At 38.2% G+C, this 23,179-nt stretch overlaps 1 protein-coding gene across 1 annotated transcript in view; it reads left to right on the top strand.

The window, feature by feature from the left end:
- The window catches only part of LOC121386800, a 70,620-nt gene that overhangs the window by 33,387 nt on the left and 14,054 nt on the right, over nucleotides 1-23,179 (top strand). Inside the window, exon 4 of the mRNA XM_041517816.1 lies at nucleotides 6,452-6,597. Coding sequence (XP_041373750.1) covers nucleotides 6,452-6,597 — 146 coding nt within the window. The remainder of the gene's footprint in view (nucleotides 1-6,451; nucleotides 6,598-23,179) is intronic.

Raw genomic sequence — 23,179 nt, 5'->3', positions numbered from 1 at the left:
ACCGCTCCCGGCACACTTTCCGTACCTTGTTCATTACATTCGTCTACAACCATATCGGAGTCTCCCCCCACCCCCGCAAGGTCATTACCATCAGATGTGGCTATTACTGTGTTATTTGTGATCATTGCGGACGTGATCGTAGCCCGAGCTGGAAGAGGTATTTTCGATCCCAGATTGGATTCCTTTTTTGTTTTTATGTAATATCTTTAATTTAACATGTATATTTAGGCTTTGGGTTATGGGTTGGGTGATTTGAGAGTCAAGTTCATCCTCCGAGAAAGATGGGGTGGGTGGACGAGCCTCATTAAGGCAGTAGCCTTCCTGGGGGGGGGGGGGGGGGGGTAATTTTTCGAAATGAAATTAAAATGTCTTTGTTATTTTCTGGGTCTGGCCTGAGGGTGAGAAAGAGACCAATACTTTTAAGTGAAGATTCATCACCTCTGATGAATGTTTCACCGCTTTGGAGCTGGGAATTACAAAAAACTTAATTTTTGATTTGTGGTTTTTGTAGTTTTTGGATTTCAGCAATTGACCGGCCTCGGTGGCGTCGTGGCAGGCCATCGGTCTACAGGCTGGTAGGTACTGGGTTCGGATCCCAGTCGAGGCATGGGATTTTTAATCCAGATACCGACTCCAAACCCTGAGTGAGTGCTCCGCAAGGCTCAATGGGTAGGTGTAAACCACTTGCACCGACCAGTGATCCATAACTGGTTCAACAAAGGCCATGGTTTGTGCTATCCTGCCTGTGGGAAGCGCAAAAAAAAGATCCCTTGCTGCCTGTCGTAAAGAAGAGTAGCCTATGTGGCGACAGCGGGTTTCCTCTAAAAACAGTGTCAGAATGACCATATGTTTGACGTCCAATAGCCGATGATAAGATTAAAAATCAATGTGCTCTAGTGGCGTCGTTAAATAAAACAAACTTTACTTTTATTTCAGCAATTGAATTTTGTAAAAACAAGAATTCATAGGTTGATGGGTTTGAGTTATCAAACCAGACTTGTCTGATATCTGTTAAAGGAAAATTTGGTTTACTTTTTTTTTTTTTTTTTTTTTAGGGGTGGAATAGTCAAGAGAGTCTTGGTCAAAATCTATGCTACTCTCTGACATATTTTCTAAAGTGTTCCATCTGTTAGAAATTGGAATTTCTGGGTTTATATTAGATCTATCATCTTCTTGAGAGGAATTCAGAACCTCCGCTTTTCTTTTGATAGGGGTGTTTCCCCCAAGTAGACTTCGATTAGAAACATTTAGATCGTTATGGTTTGTTTTGTGTTTAGATAAACGGACCGGGTTTTTTTTAAGAGAGGTGTGTCGGGTTTCCTCTCAGTTGTGGTCGCAGTATTATCTATGAACACAGTGGGTTTAGATATTTTATTTCCTGAAATGATGGTTTCCTCTTGAGTTCTTCTCTCTATATAGCTTCCGTTTAAAATAGCTGAGTTGACTTCCATGGTTGGCTTGGGAAAACTCGCGCTGGATTGGGTGTTATAATCGGAATTGACCTCTTTGATAGCGGCTTCTTTCTTATCCTTAACACTTGAAACGGACTTGACCAAACTGCCTGTGATCGTTGTAGTATTAGTTACGGGTGGTTGGGATGGGACATTAGGTTCATTGGAGTCGGCGGACTCAACTAATCTGTCTAGGTTACCTGATTCGTCAAGAGAGATATTGAAGACGATTACCAGGTGATCCTGGTATGTAGATGTTATATCTTCCAACTTACCCTGGTCTTCCAGTGTGTATGTGCGTTTGTGTTTCGGGAACAACTTAACTGCACTTTAAAAAAAGTGCTTCACCTATCGTTTATTCATACAGGTTATTCTGTCAATTGGCATCTTCTTTGATTGGCCTTGAGGCGTGATTGCTTGGCACGGGAATCCTGTTATGCTTTCATGTTTTCTTGGTGGATATTAGCGGTCCTAAGAGATGTCTGGCAAAATTACCAAACACCAATTAACACAAGACTGGTCAATTGGTAGGCACTGAGGAAGTATTTTACTATCATTGTGTGCTTGAGATACAGCTACACAAGTTGTTTGCAAGAGGTAATCGTACTTGTGGTAATTGTTTTTCTAAAGCGCTTGAAACCAAGGCGTAGCGGCAATTGATTTAAGGCGCTTACACGCCGTCAAAGCGCTTACTTTACGGACCAAGACGTGTTGGCCCTGGGGAACTTCCTGTCCAGGTTCAAACTGATACGGCATTATTTGTTGTGTTGCACAAATATTAGTCCAGCCTTTATCGCTACACTATTCATCATCAAAAGAAAAATCGCATGATAATTGAGCCTGGCAGTCTCTGTCGGTCCTACTTTCACTTAACTGGAAGTCATCTTGTAGTAGGTTTCTGTGACGTCACGGCTATTTACAGGCAAATGTTTTTACTGAGAATTTTACTCGGTCGTTCCCGGCGGTGTTCTACGGGAGTGATTTTTAAATACTTGTATGGTGCATTTTCGTGATTATTGATTTACACAGCGGTGTAAAATATTATTGCAATGAATTAAGAAGGCTCTTATAATTGTGGAATTTGAAATTTTAGTGTATGGTCTGGCACAGCACTTTAAAAATATAAGTACTATTGCTGACTCTATATATGGATATGATTATTAGTCCCCTACCTGTCCAACCGGAGGGGACTATAGTTTATCCTCCGTCCATCCATCTGTCACACATATATTTTTTCCTGGCTTTTTATTCACAGTGTCTTGAGATATTCAGCTGAAATTTTGTATAAAGCTTTATCATGTCCTGTTACAGATCATGTTTGCCTTTTACGGTAATTTACTCATATATATTATTGACAGAGTTATGGCCCTTGAACGTAGGAGATAAAAAAAAGTCTGACTTTTTTTGCAATGCCTCAAGATTATGGGTCGAATTTACGAAGCTTGTTTTTCTTAAACGCAGGTGTTTAAGCATTGTAAATGTACATAGTTACACACGTGTAAGTCTAAAACAGGCTTTGTAAATTCGGCCCATTGTATACAGTTTTATGTATAGCTTTATCACATTATGTTACAGATCAAGTATAACGTTTATAGCAATTTATCACAGAGTTATGGCCTTTGAATTTAGGAGATGAAAATTATGTACTGCTTTAGCTTTCAGAATGCTTGTTTACGTTAGAAATAAAAATGATATAATTATGTGCTCAATCCAAAATTTAAATAAGTAAACTGTCAATAGTCGTCTTCAACTTACTGTACTAGCACAACAATGGAACACAAGTCATAACCTCCACTGCAGAATCGTCTTCCCTTGTATATTATAACATCAATACATGGGTATGTAGACCATCAACCTTGTCTTACATTCTACATTCCTTAATTGTTTCAGACTTTTTTAGTTTGCTCTTGATATAAACTTAATTTTACATGTTGTAACTTGTATAGTGTGTCTATTTTTGGTTTCGTTTGTTCTCATTAACTTGCCAACTTACACAAGGTTGGTTTGGGTTGGTTTGTCTCGGGGTAGGATGTCCAACACAGTTCCGTTCAGTTTGACCAGGCTGTTTGGGTTTGTGAAGGGCAGGTGCTCGCATTTTGATATACACAAATGTGACACATGCTGTGCTGCGCTTGCCGGTCTTTCTCTTTTGAGTAGCAATGTGGCAAGTGTTCCTCGTGGTTTGCTACAACATGGGCTAAGTTCAGGAAACAGACCCGATACACTGAGAGGAAGAAACAAGTGAGAAAAGGGTGACTGGTGTGTGTGTGTGTGTGTGTGTGTGTGTGTGTGTGTGTGTGTGTGTGTGTGTGTGTGTGTGTGTGTGTGTGTGTGTGTGTGTAATTGAGTTCCGTAACGCCTGGTTTTACAACGATGCCTGTGGTGGAGCAGTTTGCAGATTCATTGCCAGTCACCACTCTGCCCACGCAGCGTCATTTCCTCTTGGATCAGCGCACAGTGTAACTTTTTTTAGGAATAATTTTCCGCCCGAGTTTACCCCCGAGTCAGACTTCGTTTTAGGGTCGGTGTTCGATTAGGGTGACAGTTACCAGATTCCGTTGGTTTCTGAGTCAGGCGTGCAGCCAGATAGTGCCCACCTTTCAGCAAAGGAAGGATGTTCTCGGGTGAGAGCATCATGGTTTCATGTTTCCAACAGGGTCGTCTACCCCTCCTTTGACATCCTCACCACAGTTACCTGTGGTGCCATCTGTCGACAGACAGTTACTCATTGAGAAGATGGATTTGGGCACTCCATGATTTTATTCCCATCCGTTCTTTGCCTAGAAGCATAGTGGCGAGTGTAGATCAATGCTAAACCTGAAGCATCAATATTCCTTCTATGAAGATGGAGATGGTTCAGTCTGGTTCAGTCGGTCAGGGCTGTGCTTCAGGTGGGAGAATAGGTGGCGTCCATCGACCTGAAGGATGCCTACCTGCATGCACCGATCCAGCCGGATTTGTGTCGGCGGTACTTGCGTTTCTTCTACGAAGGCAGAACTTACAAATTTCGAGTTCTGCCGTTTAGGTTGGTCACAAGTCCTCATGCATTTACTTGTGTAGTCAAGCTATAGTGTTTGGGTGAGTGTTTCTGTTGGAGATATACAAGTGTACATATATTTTGTGTATTCGTTTACATGCTCTTGGCAACAGAAAGAGATGACGTCATCAATTTTGTATCACCAATCCACCCTCCCACCAAAACAAAAATACATAAAAGAAATGGCATCTGCATTACACAAATTGTGCACTGATCATGGCCAGGATGGCGGGAAATTGAGGAATGAACCGTGCCGGTTTTCTGGAGTCATGGCGAAATGAGTAAATGCGTTCTCCTTTGCATGGATTGAAAAGACTGTTAACATATCAATCAATGGACTGAACATTGAACTACATTGCAAAAGATGATCAGTGTAGGATGTGCGGTTGTTTGACATGCAACAGTGCAACTTTAAACTACACAAGTTGTGGTTCTGCTACTTAGATTGCTCATGTGAAGACACAACACATTTAAAGAAATTGAAGAATGTGTGTGTGTGTGTGTGTGTGTGTGTGGTGTGAGTGAGTGTGGTGTGGTGTGGTGTGGTGTTTGTGTGTGGTGTGTGTGTGGTGTGAGTGTGTGGTGTGAGTGTGTGGTGTGTGTATGTGCGTGTGTCTGTGTCAATGGTAGGGTTTCTGCCAGAGGATACAACATTACATGTCCTAATATCTTGAAAAATAATACATATTTTTATACTTGGAAATGTTTTTTTTAATTTTGTCAAAGTATGTGAAATGCAGTGTCGAAATTCAAAACATTTCAAACCCATAACCACCTATGGCAAGGCTTGATATTGGTGGGCGGCAGGCAGCATACAGAAAACACTGCCTAAAACGCTCAATAATAATACTAAAAATAATATGTGTATTTTTCGTTTGCAAAATCTATGTGAGAAATTTTTAAAAAGAAAGAAGTAAATTGACAGAGTAGATTACAAAAGTGAAAAAAATTATTGGTCTAGCTTGACAATGTTTTGAGACATTTTGGGTTTTCGAAATGAAAAAAAAACTGCCTGAAAGAGCCAGACTTGACAATAGTAAATCCATTTCCCCCCAAAGCAAGCAGCAGATTAATTAAATATTTTTTGTACTTACAATGTATCTTGCCTTCAAGTAAAATACTCGAATTTCATTGGTTATTAATTTAGCCTTGGACAAAAGCCTTATACATGTACCCTGCATGGGCAGAGTCTAATCTCTTATAACATCCTGTAACATCGGACTTGTTATTGTATTAATGCTCCATACAGAAATTTGTCTGTTACCAACGTAAATAAAACGCGGCTGTCAAACGATTTGCCAACCACTCGGAAAATTAAATTGAAGAAAAGCAAGCAGTTTAGTGTGGCGAAGCATTGCAATAATATAGCTAATTTTTAATTTGAATGACGTCAGTATTCCAATGTCGTCGCTTTACATCTCCTTACAATAACACTAAACTGGGTACACGACATTGCTATTGAAATTTTGTTTGTTTGGACGTTATTAATGCACCTGGGTGTGTTTGAAGACAATCGTGTAATTAAACATGTTGGCAAGATAAATTTGGTGTACAAGAACATACAGAGGATATCAAAATCCATAAACCCCTCGTGATGTTTCTACAACTTAAGCTATATTACCTAGTGCTAGCAGAGCCAAGGCATTAGAAGTTCTGCTCTTGATTCGGTTATTCCAGACTTTGAATCAAGGGTGATGCTCTGCCTATGTGTGGATATGGATATATATCCGGCAAGGGAAGATAATTCTGCAATCGAGGAGATGACACCGGTTGTAGCACCAGGTAAGTATAAATAATAATGGAAATTAGATTTGTTTTTCTAAACATAGCAATATTTTTAAATGGAAATTTAAAAAAGTTATATTCTGATTTAATAATGACAGTTGATTAATAGTTTACATTGTCCGAGTTAGATGGCACTATTAATTGCATGTTAATTAATTTTCTTGTACTATGTTTTCAGCTATTCTGAGCATCTCTTCCATCAATATTACGAATGCCCTCCCGACACAGGAACAGATTAGCTCTGAGAAAGATTTTAACATCAGCACCATCATTGATTGTGCATTTCCAAGTGTGAACGTGTCCTGGGTGTTTGGTGACAGTCAAGTAAGTGTTACTATACTTTATATTTTATTACCCCCACCCCCCCCCCCCCACCCCCGGTGAACATCAACATATAGGTGTGTTTGGTGACAGCCAAGCAAGTGTTACTTTATATTGTATTACACCCCCCCCCCCCCCACCCCCGGTGAACATCAACATATAGGTGTGTTTGTGACAGCCAAGCAAGTGTTACTTTATATTGTATTACACCCCCCCCCCCCCCACCCCCGGTGAACATCAACATATAGGTGTGTTTGGTGACAGTCAAGCAAGTGTTACTTTATATTGTATTACAACCCCCCCCCCCCACCCCCCAGTGAACATCAACATATAGGTGTGTTTGGTGACAGTCAAGTAAGTTTTACTTTATATTGTATTACCCCCCTCCCCTCCAGTGAACATCAACATATAGGTGTGTTTGGTGACAGTCAAGTAAGTTTTACTTTATATTTTATTACCCCCCTCCCCTCCAGTTGAACATCAACATATAGGTGTGTTTGGTGACAGTCAAGCAAGTGTTACTATACTTTATATTTTATTACCGCCCCCCCCCCCCCCCCACACACCACCTACCCCCCTCGTGAACATCAACATATAGCATATAGGTGTGTTTGGTGACAGTCAAGTAAGTGTTACTTTTTATTTTATTACACCCCCCCCCCCCCCCCCAGGTGAACATCAACATGTAGGTGAGTTTGGTGACAGTCATGTAAGTTTTACTTTATATTTTATTACCCCCCCCCCCCCCCCGGTGAACATCAACATATAGCATATAGGTGTGTATATATATTGTGTCAAGTAAGTTTTACTCTATATTTTATTACACACGCCCCCTCCCCCCCCACCCCCACCCCCACCCCCAGGTGAACATCAACATGTAGGTGTGTTTGGTGACAGTCATGTAAGTTTTACTATATATTTTATTACACCCCCACCCTCCCTCCCCCCCCCACCCCCAGGTGAACATCAACATGTAGGTGTGTTTGGTGACAGTCAAGTAAGTTTTACTTTATATTTTATTAACAACCCCCCCCCCCACCCCATCCCCCACCCCACTGCGAACATCAACATATAGGTGTGTTTGGTGACATTCAAGTAAGTTTTACTTTATATTTTATTAACAACCCCCCCACCCCACTGCGAACATCAACATATAGGTGTGTTTGGTGACATTCAAGTAAGTTTTACTTTATATTTTATAACAACCCCCCCCCACCCCCCACCCCACTGCGAACATCAACATATAGGTGTGTTTGGTGACATTCAAGTAAGTTTTACTTTATATTTTATTAACAACCCCCCTCCACCCCCCACCACACTGCGAACATCAACATATAGGTGTGTTTGGTGACAGTCAAGTAAGTTTTACTTTATATTTTATTAACACCCCCTCCCCCCCCCCCCCCCTCCCAGTGAACATGCTATACTTTATATTTTATTACCCTCCTCAGTGTTCGAGATTTAATAAATGCGTGCAGTATCCCAGTTGAATACTAACATTTCAAAATCTGGTATCCTACCTGAGAATTTAGTATTCCACTTAAATGAAATTCATAAATAACATCGTAACAGACTTGAACGGCATTGTTACTTAACTTCATCAGTAAATGACGACTTTCATTGTTTCAGCGAAAAATAAAAACGCAGGATTAAACAAAAACAACAACATTATATGGCATCTCAGTGGGATACTGGGTTATTGAAGTCTGATATCCAAAATCAAATTCTGGTATCCCCGGGATATCGGGATACCGTTAATCTCGAACACTGCTCCTGGTGATGATGTAGATATTTTTGGTGACAGTTAAGTTTCACTATACTTTATATTTTATTACCCACCTGGTGATGATCTACATGTAAGTATTTTTGGTGACAGTCAGGTAAGATTTTCTCTGCTTTATATTGTATTACCCCGTAGTGAACATCTAGATGTAGATGTGTATGGTGACAGTCAAGTAAGTTTTCGTAACGTATTTTAACAAGTATTTTAACAAGTATGTTAACAGCCTCTATTGTGTCCATTTGTATGTTTGATACAAACAATTGAAGTTATATTTTATAAGTAATGAAAACACTTTGTTTTTATTGTTTCGGCAATCTTCCACTACAAAAAGACTTATTTGGTGCCACATTTGTCACGTAACAAGAACAGTCATTCTGTCTTTTGTATCCATTAACTTGTTCGATATTTTAGTCAGGAAGGCAAGGCTGAAATTTTTTATCAACCCTTCTGCTATCCTTGTTAAACCATTTTTTATTTGAAGTTTATCATCTTAGAAGTTATAAAATGGTGGTCTGCTCTGCAAAATCAACTGCAAATTTTATATAGAGCACATATTTCATGGGCGCCCTAGGATGTTCTAAAACTTGTTTTTTATAAAATGTTTCGAAGTTGTTTATGGAAAGCTGTATCACAAATGATGCAAAATAACAAAATCTAATGTTTTAGAGTAGATAAATCGTGAGAAAAATGTTTTTGTTTTTTTAACATAAGTAAAATGCAATATATATATATTACGTTTCCGGCGATGTCGGCGGCAGTGTCAACGTTTACATTTAGCTCAAACATTAAATTTATGTTTAGCCCCATTTCTCAAAACTTTGTGTATAGCTATGCTTATGTATGTTTATCACGATGCATGTTTAAAACATTATTTCAAAATTTTAGTTTTTAATTAAAGTACTATTAATTAGCATTTAGCTCAGTATTAAGTTTTTGAATTGATATCGAGTTTTCGAATATATGCCATGGGACAAATTCTATTTTATAGTTATGTACATCTTTGTTCATCTGAACGTTTTTAAAACAATTTAAAATTTATTGTTAAAATTTAAAACTTAATTGATTTGCCTGTAACGTGTATTGGGATAAATATCTCTGGATGCAACTATATGTATGAGCGACACAGAATACATTTAAGGTTAGCAATATATTTAATTCTGAGGAATTATAGTCTTTTATTGCTGTCAAGACTCAAATGTATAATGTATGCTATGAAGAGTGGGACAAATAGTGTATGAAAATGATGCTGTTACTTCTGTAATAATAGTTATGCATCATCTGTTATTGTTATTATTTACACTTATTCATTATTTAACTCAAACATTTTGGTAACATTTTTGTGCTTTTCATTTCCAGTATTTGTATTATTGTTTGAATCGTCACTTACACAGACGTTCAAGAAGCCATTCTGTGGGTTAACATATTTGTAAGTAAGGGGATTTTTTTTGCCTGAATTAAACGAAATGCTAGAATCTGGACAACAATGTTTATTAATATTTGTAAGACTACCTAACAGCTATTTTTATAGGGTTCAACTCCATATTTTTGCATAACTTAGAACTAACTGTATGAGAAGAAGTTTGTTTTGTTTAACGACACCACTGGAGCACATTGATTAATTAATCATCGGCTCTTGGATGTCAAACATTTGGTAATTCTGACTCGTAGTCATTAGAGGAAACCCGCTACGTTTTTCCTAATGCAGCAAGGGATCTGTTATATGCATTTTCCCACAGACAGGAAGGCACATACCACAGCCTTTGTCCGGTTGTTGTGCACTGGTTGGAACGAGAAAAAGCCCAATCGGCTGAATGGATCAACCGAGGTGATTTGATTCTGCGACGCAAACACCTCAGGCAAGCACTCAACCGACTGAGCTAAATCCCGCCACTATTATGAGAAGAATGATGGAAATACTTAGTGGAAGGTTTTTGGGCAGGCTAATTTTGCCCAAATGTGAAGATTTTATCCAGCACGGAGGGGGGGGGGGGGGGGGGGGGGGGTCTTCCCGTATTGTACGCTTATGATTCTCTTGTGCTCCACATAAGCATGCAGCAGCATTTCACAGTAGTCCTACATGACTGAAAGCATTTTCATTTCCTGCCTTTACAAACCCTTACGGAAATGACTTGTATATTTCACTTATAAGTGAAGTGTAAGTCATTAATACTTTTCAAGTATAAATTACTTATAAATAACTGATTAGGATGTGTATGCAAATGAGGTATCACTTATACAAAGTATTTGTGACATATAGATGAAGTGCTAGCCATATATATAAGAGCAGTGTATTACCCCAGCAGGCACTCGATCATATAGTGCACATCCCAACAGCAAATTCTTCTACTGCGCCCACCTTCCTGTTCCAGTCACGTGACTGTAACTTCCTTCTTTTTCCTTTGCGTCTTATGGTTTGGACGTCCTGGGTTTTGCTCTGTCGTAATCTGAGCAATCTATCCTTTTTACTTGGTTTATTTGAGACTTTGATGTCTGTAACACATTTCTAAATGTTGTTACATTATTGTTGTACAATATTTTGGTTGTAATCATTTTATTAAAGTGTTCGTTTTCCAAATTATTAATTCTCATGTGTGCCGGTCAACAGTCTTGGTCGCCATTTTGGAAATAAAAAATAGCAGCTTCTTGTACAGACGTATGTGCTTGCTTTTCATTGCAGAGGTAATTGAATATGTCAGACACTAGTTCTGCCAGAGTGGTGTGTACTTGCACTAAGTATAAGAAGTTCCTGGCAGGGAAAGACCCGTATGATGTGTGTCCATGTTGCTACCCATTTTGCGACATGACGAGATGTCTGTTTCGACTACTTCCAAAAACGACCTTACTATTTGGGGATTTTTTTGCAGCGAAAACGAAGTTAAACCACGCTCTGCTACCAATGCTTCGACGACTTCCAACATATTCATCATATATTTCCAGTTATTTTGTCCACGATGAACCAACCCAAAAAAACTACAACAGACCATGCTCCTTTTCACTCAAACCGGAAACTCGTATTCTTTATTTAATTTGCTGTTTTCTGGATTCGGAAACGGAAATCGGAATTTAACGAAAGTCTTCAATCCATATCTCCCCCCCCCCCCCCCCCCCCCCCCCCCCCCCCCCCCCCCCCCCCCCGATATGAAATACCCTTTTTCATATCAACACTCAATATCTCTAATGCTATTTCGGTCCATTTATGTTCACTGTAACTATTTTACTAAAATATAAGTCAGTCCTTCATTACTTATACTATAAGCACTATGTCCACACACTATACAGAAACTGGAACTGTCAGTAAACGTCACTATTTAGAAATATCAGTTTTCTTCGACATCACATTCTAATGGACAAAGTTTGGTAATAGGTCTCAACAATACTTTATTCGTGGTTTCAACTTTTGCCACACGCACATGACCATCTGGCCCGGGAACAACTATAACTCGCCCTAAAGGCCACTGAACACGAAGAGTGTCTGTAGCCACTACTATCACAACATCACCTACACGAATGTCCCTTTCAGACTTGAACCACTTATTCCGCGAATTCAAACTAGGTAGCCATTCTTTTAACCACCTTTTCCACAAATGTTTAACAAGTTCCTGAACTCTTCTCCATCTTTTCCTAGGATGAAAATCACTCTTGTCAACGGATTCTGGAGCACACTGTCCACCAATACAACCATGTAAAAAGTGATTAGGTGTCAACGGAATATTGTCAACGGCCTCGAATTAATCAACGCTTCTGCTCCTGCAAACGCTGTCACTAAATCTTCATCAGTTACATCAGCACTACTTAAAATTGCATATATCACCCGTTTTGCAGACTTGATCATACACTCAAAGACCCCACCAAAATGGGGTGCACTTGCAGGATTGAAATTCCACTGCATACCTCGATTTGCTGCAGATTTTAGCAATTTGTCCTTATCAGCCAGCTCACGAAGTTCTTTTACAGCTCCTACAAAACATTTTCCATTGTCGGACAACATCTTTTCCAGAACACTGTGTCGACTTGTCATCCGATATAAGGCATTTAGAAATGAATCAGTATCTAATCCATAAGCCATTTCAAGATGTACGGCTCTTGATGACAAACATATAAATAAGCAGAGATGCCGCTTTTCTCTATGTTTTCCTCTGCCTTGAACGGTGATAAATGGTCCAGCAAAATCCACTGCACATTGATATTAGGAAGAGGAGCCATCACTTTTCTTGCAGGTGTAGCTTTCCGCCTTCGACATTCTTTTTCCCACTCACGAATCTCTTCACGAGCTGATATTATCCAGAAATAACTTGACAAACTTGCTAGTGTCTGATTAGTTCCTGCAACATGATGCCCTTTTTCATGATGTTGTTTTACAATCAACTTTGTAACCCAACTTTTTCGAGGCAATATAATTGGCATTCGAACATCATGCGGTAAGAAATGTGCAAATTTGAGACGTCCATTCATGCGAAGAACTCCATCTTCATCAATAAACGGTTGTAGCCCAATTAGTTTACTTCTCAGAGGTAATATTTTCCCCTTTTTGAGGACTGAATACTCTTCAGGGAAAAACTCTTGTTGTATCAAGATTATCTGACTCATTTCTACATCTTCTATTTCATCTGGTTGCAACTCGCCATACAATCTTTCATCTTTTGACATCTGGCAGTTCCTGATAAACCGACTAACCCAAGCGTGAACTCGTGTCAATGTTCTCCAACTTGAAAATTGTTTTGGATCCAATCTCCATTTCAGATCATTTTGATGAGCAACAAATAAAGTCCTAAAAGGCATTTTCACCTCAATGTCAGAAGTGTTTATAGCAACTTGAAAATTCATGTTGGGCCTGTTTTCTTCATTCAGTCCAAGAAAGTCACCAGAAAGTTTCACTGACGAGCTTTGAAGCAGGTATTCCTCTAGAGAGCATGTCTGCAGGATTACCTGTTGTTGGGACATGACGCCATTTATAGTGTCTGTCGAACTTTGAATTTCTCCAATTCGATTTGCTATGAAGGGTTTGAAGTTTCTGCTTCGACCACGAATCCACCAAAGCACATTCATACTGTCTGTCCACAACTCTGCTCGAGAAACCGGTACTTGCATCATCCAACAAAGCATTCACTGTCAACTTTTTGTGTCCATTTTTTAATACTATCGGAACTGTTCTCATAGCAACGAACTTCACCGAATCTGAATTAACTGTGTTTGTTGTGTGAGACCTTTCTCTATACTGATCATTCTCCATTTCATTATCTGTCAGTCCTGTGCTAATAATTGGATTGTCATTCACCGATACTGATACACTATCACTATTGACAATTCTTCTTGTATGATAATTTTCCATGGTCTGATGCAGAAGTCTGTTGTGTGTACTCTTACACCTGTTAATTCCACAGATCCTTGTCCGCTTACAATATTGTCCATGATGATCATCGCCTAAGCACCGAAAACATAGATTGTTATGTTTCGCGATGTCCTACCTATCCTGAATATTCCTATTTTTGAAACTGTCACATGCCCATACACCATGCGGACCAGAACACACTTTGCACATTCTATAATTTTGTCTGGTATTTTCTGGTTTCTTGTCATTGCCAAAAAATGATCGTTGACTGGACTTCCTTTTAATCAGCACTTCGTATCTTGGTACATCAGAAAAGCAACCGTTTGAAACTCAGCCTCTTGATTAATGAATTGCCGTAACAATTCAACACACTCAGTTTTTCTGTTTTCAAAAATCCATCTATTGTACTTAGCCAATATTGATTCTGTCATTTTCTTTTGTAACTTTAAGTACAATGATCCATCGGAAAGTTCGTCATGATGGCCTGCATCTCTGAAATTTATAACTACAACATCCAAGAGGTCAGCAAACATTTCTAAATCCTTTGAATTTCCAACCCGCATGGGCTTGAAATTGTCTATTTCCACCATATTTTCTTTCTAATCTTTCTTTTGCAGCATCATATGCTAATGCAGAATGTCCCAAGTTTTCGACAACCTTGAGAGCCTAACCTGACACATACTGACGAAGTTGAAGCAATTTGAACTCTGGTGTTGCTGGCGCTTGATCTACACAAGCAACAAATGCAGCTTTCCATTTGGCATAAGTCTTTTTATTACCGTCAAAAATGGGAATTAAAACTTTCTTCAACTGTCTCCACATATCATGACCTATTGCCTGTGGACTAGAATTGAATTGATAACCAGTTCTATAATTGTCTGTGTCTGAGTTACGTCATGATGCGCGTAATTCATGGTCCATTTCTTCTTCAACTATTTTTCTATTTTTACGAACTTTGTTTTCTGCATCCAACAATCTCGCTGTACTATTTAACATTCGACTGTCCAACTCTTTTCTTATTTTATCTATTTCATCCTGTTCCTCTTTTACCTATTTGCGCACCTGTTCAACATGTATTTTTGCTTCCAACTCTTGATATACCTCTTTCGAAACTGCATACTTTATACATGAGTTATTTGCCCTTTTATTATTCAAATACTCTTGAGCCAACTCACCAGCAACTGAAAACTCAGTTTCTAATTTATCCATTTCCTTACTGAGCTTGTTCATATTTTCTTTATCTTTATGATGTTTCTACACATCACACAACACTATCATGCTATCTAGTGTCCGTTCCTGAGCCGAAAATAACTCTTCACTTAATTCCCTAACCTGTGTCCTACTTGGCAAATCTTCGTCCATTAATCTCAACAACTTATTTCTAGTTTTTGTGAATGTTTTTGCCATGGCCTTATTTTTCTTTAAATGAATAATCTTATCTGAATATTCATCATCGCTCACCTCATCGCTAAATTCTGCATTCAACTGTCCATCCTGCAAATTTATACTTGTCCGTTCCGTGTCCCAGTTTTCAGCAATTTTCCGAATTCAAAAACGACCTTACTATTTGGGGATTTTTTTGCAGCGAAAACGAAGTTAAACCACGCTCTGCTACAATGTTTCGACGACTTCCAACATATTCATCATATATTTCCAGTTATTTTGTCCAGGATGAACCAACCCAAAAAACAACATCAGACCATGCTCCTTTTCACTGAAACCAGAAACTCGTATTCTTTATTTAATTTTCTGTTTTCTGGATTCGGAAACGGAAGTCGGAAACGAAATCATAATTTAACGAAAGTCTTCAATCCATTCTTCTAATTGGACCATCGGAGTTTACCAGATACCTTCGGGTCCTCGCCCAGTGGGCAAAGAAGACTTAGCTGGTCTTGTCTGCCGCACCTCCTTCCTTTGGACTGTTGCAGAAGTACTGTAATTACTTGCTGACAGATATAACTGCAGTGTTTGCCACTACGGATGTCGGTCCAGCGGTTCCTGCCAGTCCTTCAGCTACTGTCTTTGCAGCTGACCAGTTACTATCGATGGCTCTCGTTACGGTGTCTACGGTCCTGTGTGACGGCCGAGACGGCTCCTGCGCCAGTCTATGGGGATTACCAGCTCTCATGATCAGCTGCTTCAGTTCTTCTGCAGACCAGCAACCACCTACGGCTTCTGTCACGGTGCTTGCTGCAACCGTGCCTATGGGCGATATGGTACCTGTAGGTCACAGGATTTGTGCGACTGCATTGAGATGATCATCTTACTCATCTCGAGAGAAGTGCCGACTATCTACTTCATCAGAGCACTGACTGCAGCGGTTTTCCGCGGTCTTCCATGAGCTATTTGCAGTAGAGATACCAGATCCACAGACGGTATGCGTTCCCATCATCATGACCTTCCAGCGCAACTGTTTGGCATGCTTATGCACTGCTTCCATGTGCCGCTTACACAGTCTTCAGACACGGACTTCACAGGGAGCTGACGGGGCCCTCCACAATTCAGTTCACCACGGCCGTGCAACACTGGGCGTTGACGCGCTTGTTCCTGGCAGCTGTTTTTCCGCATCAACTGTTGATCATCAGTGTGTCACTGTCGCTGTTAAAGGTAGGATCAACTCAAACAAGAGCCGTATGTGTTGGAAAGATGCATATCCGGACCACCAACACATACTGAAACTTTAACAAATAAAAAAACGCGTAATTTTAGAGTTCATAAAAAAAACATGATTATTCCTACTAACTGGGGGCAACCATTTTGTTTTGTTTTGTTTTCGTGACGACCGATGGTATAGCTTGGGGCGAAGTGACATCAGCTCCGTCCATCTCCTCTATGCACAGTGTAAACAAATGCTCTAATTTACAACAAGGCGCTTCGCTTTCATCAACCTGACTTGTAAAACAACATAAAAAATGCATATTATTAGGCCTATTGGTAGGGTATGTTCGAGCAAAAACGACCACTCACCATACCCAGGTGATACTTTTCTTTTCTTTGGGACAATGTAATTGGTCAGTTTTGCAATTTTAGATGGGAAGGTCTACTTAATCAAGGGTTTTACCGAATTACTTACAATAATAAAGCAGGACAGCTGATAATGCCCATTACGGTTGCCACACAATACCCTGTGATCTCAGTAAAAGAGGCATGTCTTTTTAGTGTGTCTAGACACAGTGTCTGGAGACTGTCTAAATATACATGTACACCCGCCAATCAGGAACCACATATTCAACGATATATAATGCACATTATTGTTTTAATATCATCAAGTATAATTGTATAGTTAATTAATAAAACAGTTAAATGTGACGACTATTATATATAACGGGTGCAGACATTTTGTACCATCCCAGTGAATATGCCCTCTGGCGAGCTGGTGGTTACGTAATACCTAACGTGTCACATCAGGAATTAGGTTTCGAACTGAAGAAACAAAACATACCCGATTTTTGCGAATGCATCGCAATGTTCTGTAATAATAGCCATCCCAGTAAGCCAGCAACAATTATATATTATTTTTCAATACAAAATAAACCACCATTGTCAAAATGTTGAAATAACTGTATTATGTTGTGTACATAAATTAATCCATGTACGGCCACTGAAAGAAAACACCAATTAACCAAGAAAACACTCTGATTATTATTTCAGTACCTTTTGTTGTAAAGATGCTAAATGAAGACTTTTTTGGACTTATCAGAATTTGACAGACGTTACTGACTCCACTTTCTCCTGTGATAGACATTACATGTGACGGATATTACAGTTTCCTTTCTGCTTTCAAATTCAAATCACATAATTTCAGGACTCATTGACATGTTTATTATCTTTACCTTGACTAGTGCTAAGAGAATTTCAAAGGACATGATTTTCTTCTCAAATAAACAATTCATATTTTTTTGTGACAGATGTTACACTGACTGGGCACATTGTTTCAAATCATAATTTTTGGCAACCTATTTTCATAAAATATTTTAAATGTCTGTGTTCTTTAAAGTAATGCTACTGACATTATAAATTGAGTAATATAAAGTATTAAAGCCAGTTTGATGGAAGGGATTTGAGTGTCTTAAATGTTCCTGGGTTTTTTTATCGGAGTTAATTAGCTTTGAAATAATGTAATATGTGTTGATGTCAGAAGCATTAGGAAAGACGTGTGTGTAAACAAGAATTTCTAGTTTTTTTCTGCAAATTAGGTGTCTTGTGAATTACTTTTGACCCTTTGTATAATGAAATAATGAAATATAATATCCATCCCAGTAAGCCAGCTACAAGTATATATTATTTTTCAATACAAAATAAACCACCATTGTCAAAGTTTTGAAATAACTAAACTGTATTATATTGTGTACATAAATTAACCCTCGTACTGAAATAATAATCAGAGTGTTTTCTTGGTTAATTGGTATTTTCTTTCCATGGCCTGTGCCTGTGGTTCCTGATTGACAGGTGTATATTTAGACGGTCCCCGGACACTGTGTCTAGACACACTAAAAAGATGTGTCTCTTTTATTAAGATCACAGGGTATTGTGTGATACCACGCGGACACCCCTCAAATCGTAATGGACATTATCAGCTGCCCTGCTTTATTACTGTAAGTACCTTGTAATTCTATAAAACCCTTGATTAAGTATATAGACTTTCCCATCTAAAATCACAAAACTGACTAATTACGTAGTACCAAATAAAATAAAATTATCACTTGGGTATTGTGAGTGGCCGTTTTTGCTCGAACGTACCCTACGAATAGCAGGGCTCACGCTGTCGGTAGCCAAATGAGGCATTGGCTAATTTTTACAAAAAATGGCTAATAAAATTTGCAAGTGGCTAAACTTTTGACTAAGCCATTTTCTGTCTTCTGATGTGAACAAACGGTTACATAATCTATCCGACACTTCAAACATAATAATACTACCAAATATTCAATTAGCGTAATAGCCATCTCTCGACCGGTAACGAAAAACGGTGTCATGCAGAATACAGCGTAGGCCTTATAATGTTTGCTTATTTTAATAATCACGATTATTAATTTAACGACATGCATTCATGCATGCATTGTCTGGAAAATCTGTAACTTGTTGTTTTTCACTTTGTAAAATCTTTGAACCAAAGTAATAAAAACAGACCGATAATGCGTATCAGTTTGAATACACATGCCAGTTCAGGGCCGAAATACATCTCAATTATGAAAAAAAAAAAAAAAAAAAAGCAATTCAAACTAACATAAAGATTGCTATTTAAAGAAATAATGAGCTCTATTTGGGAAAAAAGAAAGACAGAAAAAACAACACCCTCCATAAACATCCACCCACCCCCATATTTCTGTATGTTTGTTAATTTAATGTCATAGGCCTTAGAAGTGTGTGTGTGTGTGTGGGGGGGGGGGGGTATGGGTACTGGCTTCAAACTCTGAAGATATTGCATAACCCCATTCCAACCCCACCCCCGCTGAAAAATCGAAGTAATATATTAACTGCCCCTACCCACATTGAGGTTTTGTTATTCCTATTTATTCCAGTTTGTACACAATTAGCTGAAAAAGATACATTTTCATATTCATATGTAAATACTCTATACAGTACTGCGTAAAACAAATTTGGCTAAAGCATTTTCAATATGGCTACTAAAAATTGTATTTGGCTAATATTTTGGCTACAGGTATTTTTTATCCAGGGTGAACCCTGAATAGGCCTAATAATATGCATTTTTTCTTTGGATTTTTAAAAGAGAAAAATACTGTAACTTCATTTTGTTCTATTGATGCAAATTGAAATATATTTAGTTAAATAGTTTATTATACTATCAAGTCATTTATGTTGTTTTACAAGTCAGGTTGATGAAAGCGAAGTGCCTTGTCGTAAATTAGAGCGTTTGTTTACACTGTGCATAGAGGAGATGTACGGAGCTGACGTTACTTTGTCCCAAGCTATACCACCGGACGTCACAAAAACGAAACAAAATGGCTGCCCCAAGTTATACTCATGTTTTTTTTACTAACTCTAAAATTACACGTTTTTCATTTGTTAAAGTGTCAGTATGTGTTGGTGGTCCGGTTATGCATCTTTCCAACAAATAAGGCTCTTGTTTGAGTTTACTCTCCCTTTAAGAAACATCTACAAGTCACTTTTTTTAAATTTACTGTCAGATGCAATATTTCACTAACAAATATTTGGCCACCAGTAATCTTTGAACAATCCATGACATCAATATACCAACCGATGCAACTTTATTCAAGTTATAAAGTGTAAACAATGAAAAAACTAAAAGTTCATGGTATCACTGCCATTTTCGTTTTTGTACTGGAACCCAAACATTTGTTACTCTTAATACTAATATTAATACAGTGCAAGCGTAATGTGCAAAATGGTAACCAGTCTTTTAGTAGTTTAAAGGTTGCAAGCCACCATTTACGTTTACAAAACTTTAAAAGTGGAAATTATTAATTTAATTTATAAAATATCTCATACATTTTTTTTTTTTTTTTTTTTTAACTATACAATAGATAAATTTAACAAAGTATCTACATTGAAAAATTACTATTTGGTGTGGTTAGTGAGGTGGGGTGGGGTAGGGTGGGGGTTTGAATGCTATAAACTGTAATATATTATACATTTTATGCTAATAATAAGGTTCTTGTTTCGTTTTTCGTTTCTTTTCTTTTCATTTTTTGTTTTGTCTTTGTTTTTGTTTTAGGGTTGTTGTTTGGGTTTTTTGGGGGGAGTTCCCATTCATAAGTAAATAAATATATGCTTGTTTATAAGTGATAAAATATTATTTTGTTTTTAATGCTGTTAATTGTTGTAATAGGTAACATGGGTTGTTTTTATAACTTAGGTGGTTTTAGTGGAAACAATTATTTTTAAATATTAATGGGGAACTTTATTCCAAACAGATGAAACTTGTTTGCATGTTTTTCTAAACATAGTATAAAATATGCCAAATGAGCATGTTGTGTAAATTGAACTTGATCTTAGTATGCAAAATGTACATTAAAAAGTTAATTATTTTAATTTACTGGGGGGTTTTTGTTTTGTTTTATCAACATTTAAAATTTGGCAAGTGAATAGTTCACCATTATATGGCCAGTGAATTTTTAAATCCATTGGCCCTATGACAAGTGAATTTAAAAAAAAATCTAGAATCCCTGGTAGATGATATTTGTCAAATAATTTAAAACCACAATATAATTTAGCAAACATTTATTAATGTCCATTTGGATTAGTGCATGCCCTTAATACATGGTACAATACTACATGCTCTTGCTACAGTGAAAATGTGTTTTAATCTAAATCAATAGGGTAGCTGCACAGGTTGCTTTGCCTGAACCAGATGAGGTTATGTATTGCCATGCTTTGACAGTGACAAAGTTAATATTAGCGGACATTTTGTGCAACACTAGGTTCAGTCACTAGAATGCCATCGTGTTCTCTATTAATAGACCCGATTCAGTTCGAAAGAAGCTATACAAATGTCGAAGGTTACGGGATGTTTCGTACCCTATTTGTTTCATACACACAAACATTTTATGCCCTAGATGATTCGTCCCCTGGTTATTTAGGACATGTTTTATATTGAGTTGTTGAGTTATTGGCCCATTCATCTAGTGACAAATTTTCATTGAGTTTTGTTTCCAGGGTATCATTTACAACGTATACTATAACTGAATGAAGAACATTGAAAAAAAAAGAAAAAAAAAAAAAAATCCCAGAAGACAACAACTAAGACAGACCAAACAATATGCATGTACAATTCAACATAAAAGGTGTCTTAAATGACCAGGGGATGAAATGTATAAAGGGTGTAAAACAGTAGTGTGTACGAAACATCCAGGGATAAGACAAATTGGGTATGACATGTCCCATAATCGTGTCGAACTCCGCAGAGAATCCTTATTCGGCAGAATTATTATTTCGATTTTCTTGGAACAGAGATTTTCATCACACCCATCTATATTTTTTTTAATGTTTTTTTTTATTGTTTATTGTCCCCAAAAACATAAGCAAGGTGAAGGTTGTGGGTTTTGAATCATTGCTGTAGATTGTATTGTATATGCATGTATATAAACAGTACATAAAGCTGTACTTTCAAGAGTATATAATGCATTTACTAAATAATAGATGTATACATATGCACATGTGTGTGCGTGTGTGTGTGTGTGTGTGTGTGTGTGTGTGTGTGTGTGCGTGTGTGTGTGACGTGCTTCAAACACCAAATATCGTGACGTCAGGAGTTTGGCAAACTTCCGTAAATTGTAAATATGTTGGTGGTATGCTAACATATAGGTAGCATTTTATAACGAAATACATCAATGATATTAGCCAACACATGTTTGTTTGAGTGATAACAGTGTTTGCACAAACGATCCGTCGTTTATGTTGCTATTGGTTTTGCATAATTGACAGAAGAACGACAAAATCGTTTGTGCCAAATACTGATACTGTTTGACCATTGCTGTTCTTTATTTCAGACTCTGACTCCAGTTATTACAACTGAGGATACTAGGTGTAACTCTCCTCTAGAGAGAGCTAGGGTGGGACGTAGTCCAGTGGTAAAGCGCTCGCTTGATATACGGTCGGTTTGGGATCGATCCCATCAGTGGGCCCATTGGGCTATTTCTCGCTCCAGCCAATGCACCACGACTGGTACATCAAAGGCCGTGGTATGTGCTATCCTATATATGGGTTGGTGCATATAAAAGATCCCTTGCTGCTAATCAAAAAGAGTAGCCCATGAAGTGGCGACAGCAGGCTTCCTCCCTCAATATCTGTGTGGTCCTTAACAATATGTCCGACGCCATATACCTATGTGTCACATATACTTTGTATAAGTGATACCTCATTTGCATACAAAATCCTAATCGTTTACTTATAAATAAAAATGTGTTGTGTGTGTCGTTAAATAAAACTTTTCCTTCCTTTTTCTCCTCTAGAGAAGACCATTGCTGTTCTTTATTTCAGACTCTAGCTCCAGTTATTACCACCGATCGTACTGGGTGTAACACTCCTCTAGTGAAGACCATTGCTGTTCTTTATTTTAGACTCTGACTCCAGTTATTACCACTGATGATACTGGGTGTAACTCTCCTATAGTGAAGACCATTGCTGTTCGCTATTTTAGACTCTAACTCCAGTTATTACCACTGATGATACTGGGTGTAACTCTCCTGTAGTGAAGACCATTGCTTTTCTTTATTTTAGAGTCTGACTACAGTTACTACCACTGATGATACTGGGTGTAACTACCCTCTAGTAACTTGGAACTTGGAAAATTGTTTAACATGCACATTCAGAGCAAGCTGTTGTAGCGCACGCCTGTCATGGGTACAAGTACCTGCCTCAACCGGCTCTTCCGTCCAGGACAGGAAGCTCTAGTAAAGACTATTACTGTTATTTAGTTTAGACTCTGCCTCCAGTTATTACCACTGATGATACTGAGTGTGATTCTCCTTTAGTGAAGACCATTGCTGTTCTTT

The sequence above is a fragment of the Gigantopelta aegis genome, chromosome 12, assembly GCF_016097555.1.
Source record: "Gigantopelta aegis isolate Gae_Host chromosome 12, Gae_host_genome, whole genome shotgun sequence".
NCBI lineage: Eukaryota > Metazoa > Mollusca > Gastropoda > Neomphalida > Peltospiridae > Gigantopelta > Gigantopelta aegis.
The sequence above is the reverse complement of the archived record's forward strand: the minus strand, read 5'-3'. Positions and strand labels throughout refer to the sequence as shown.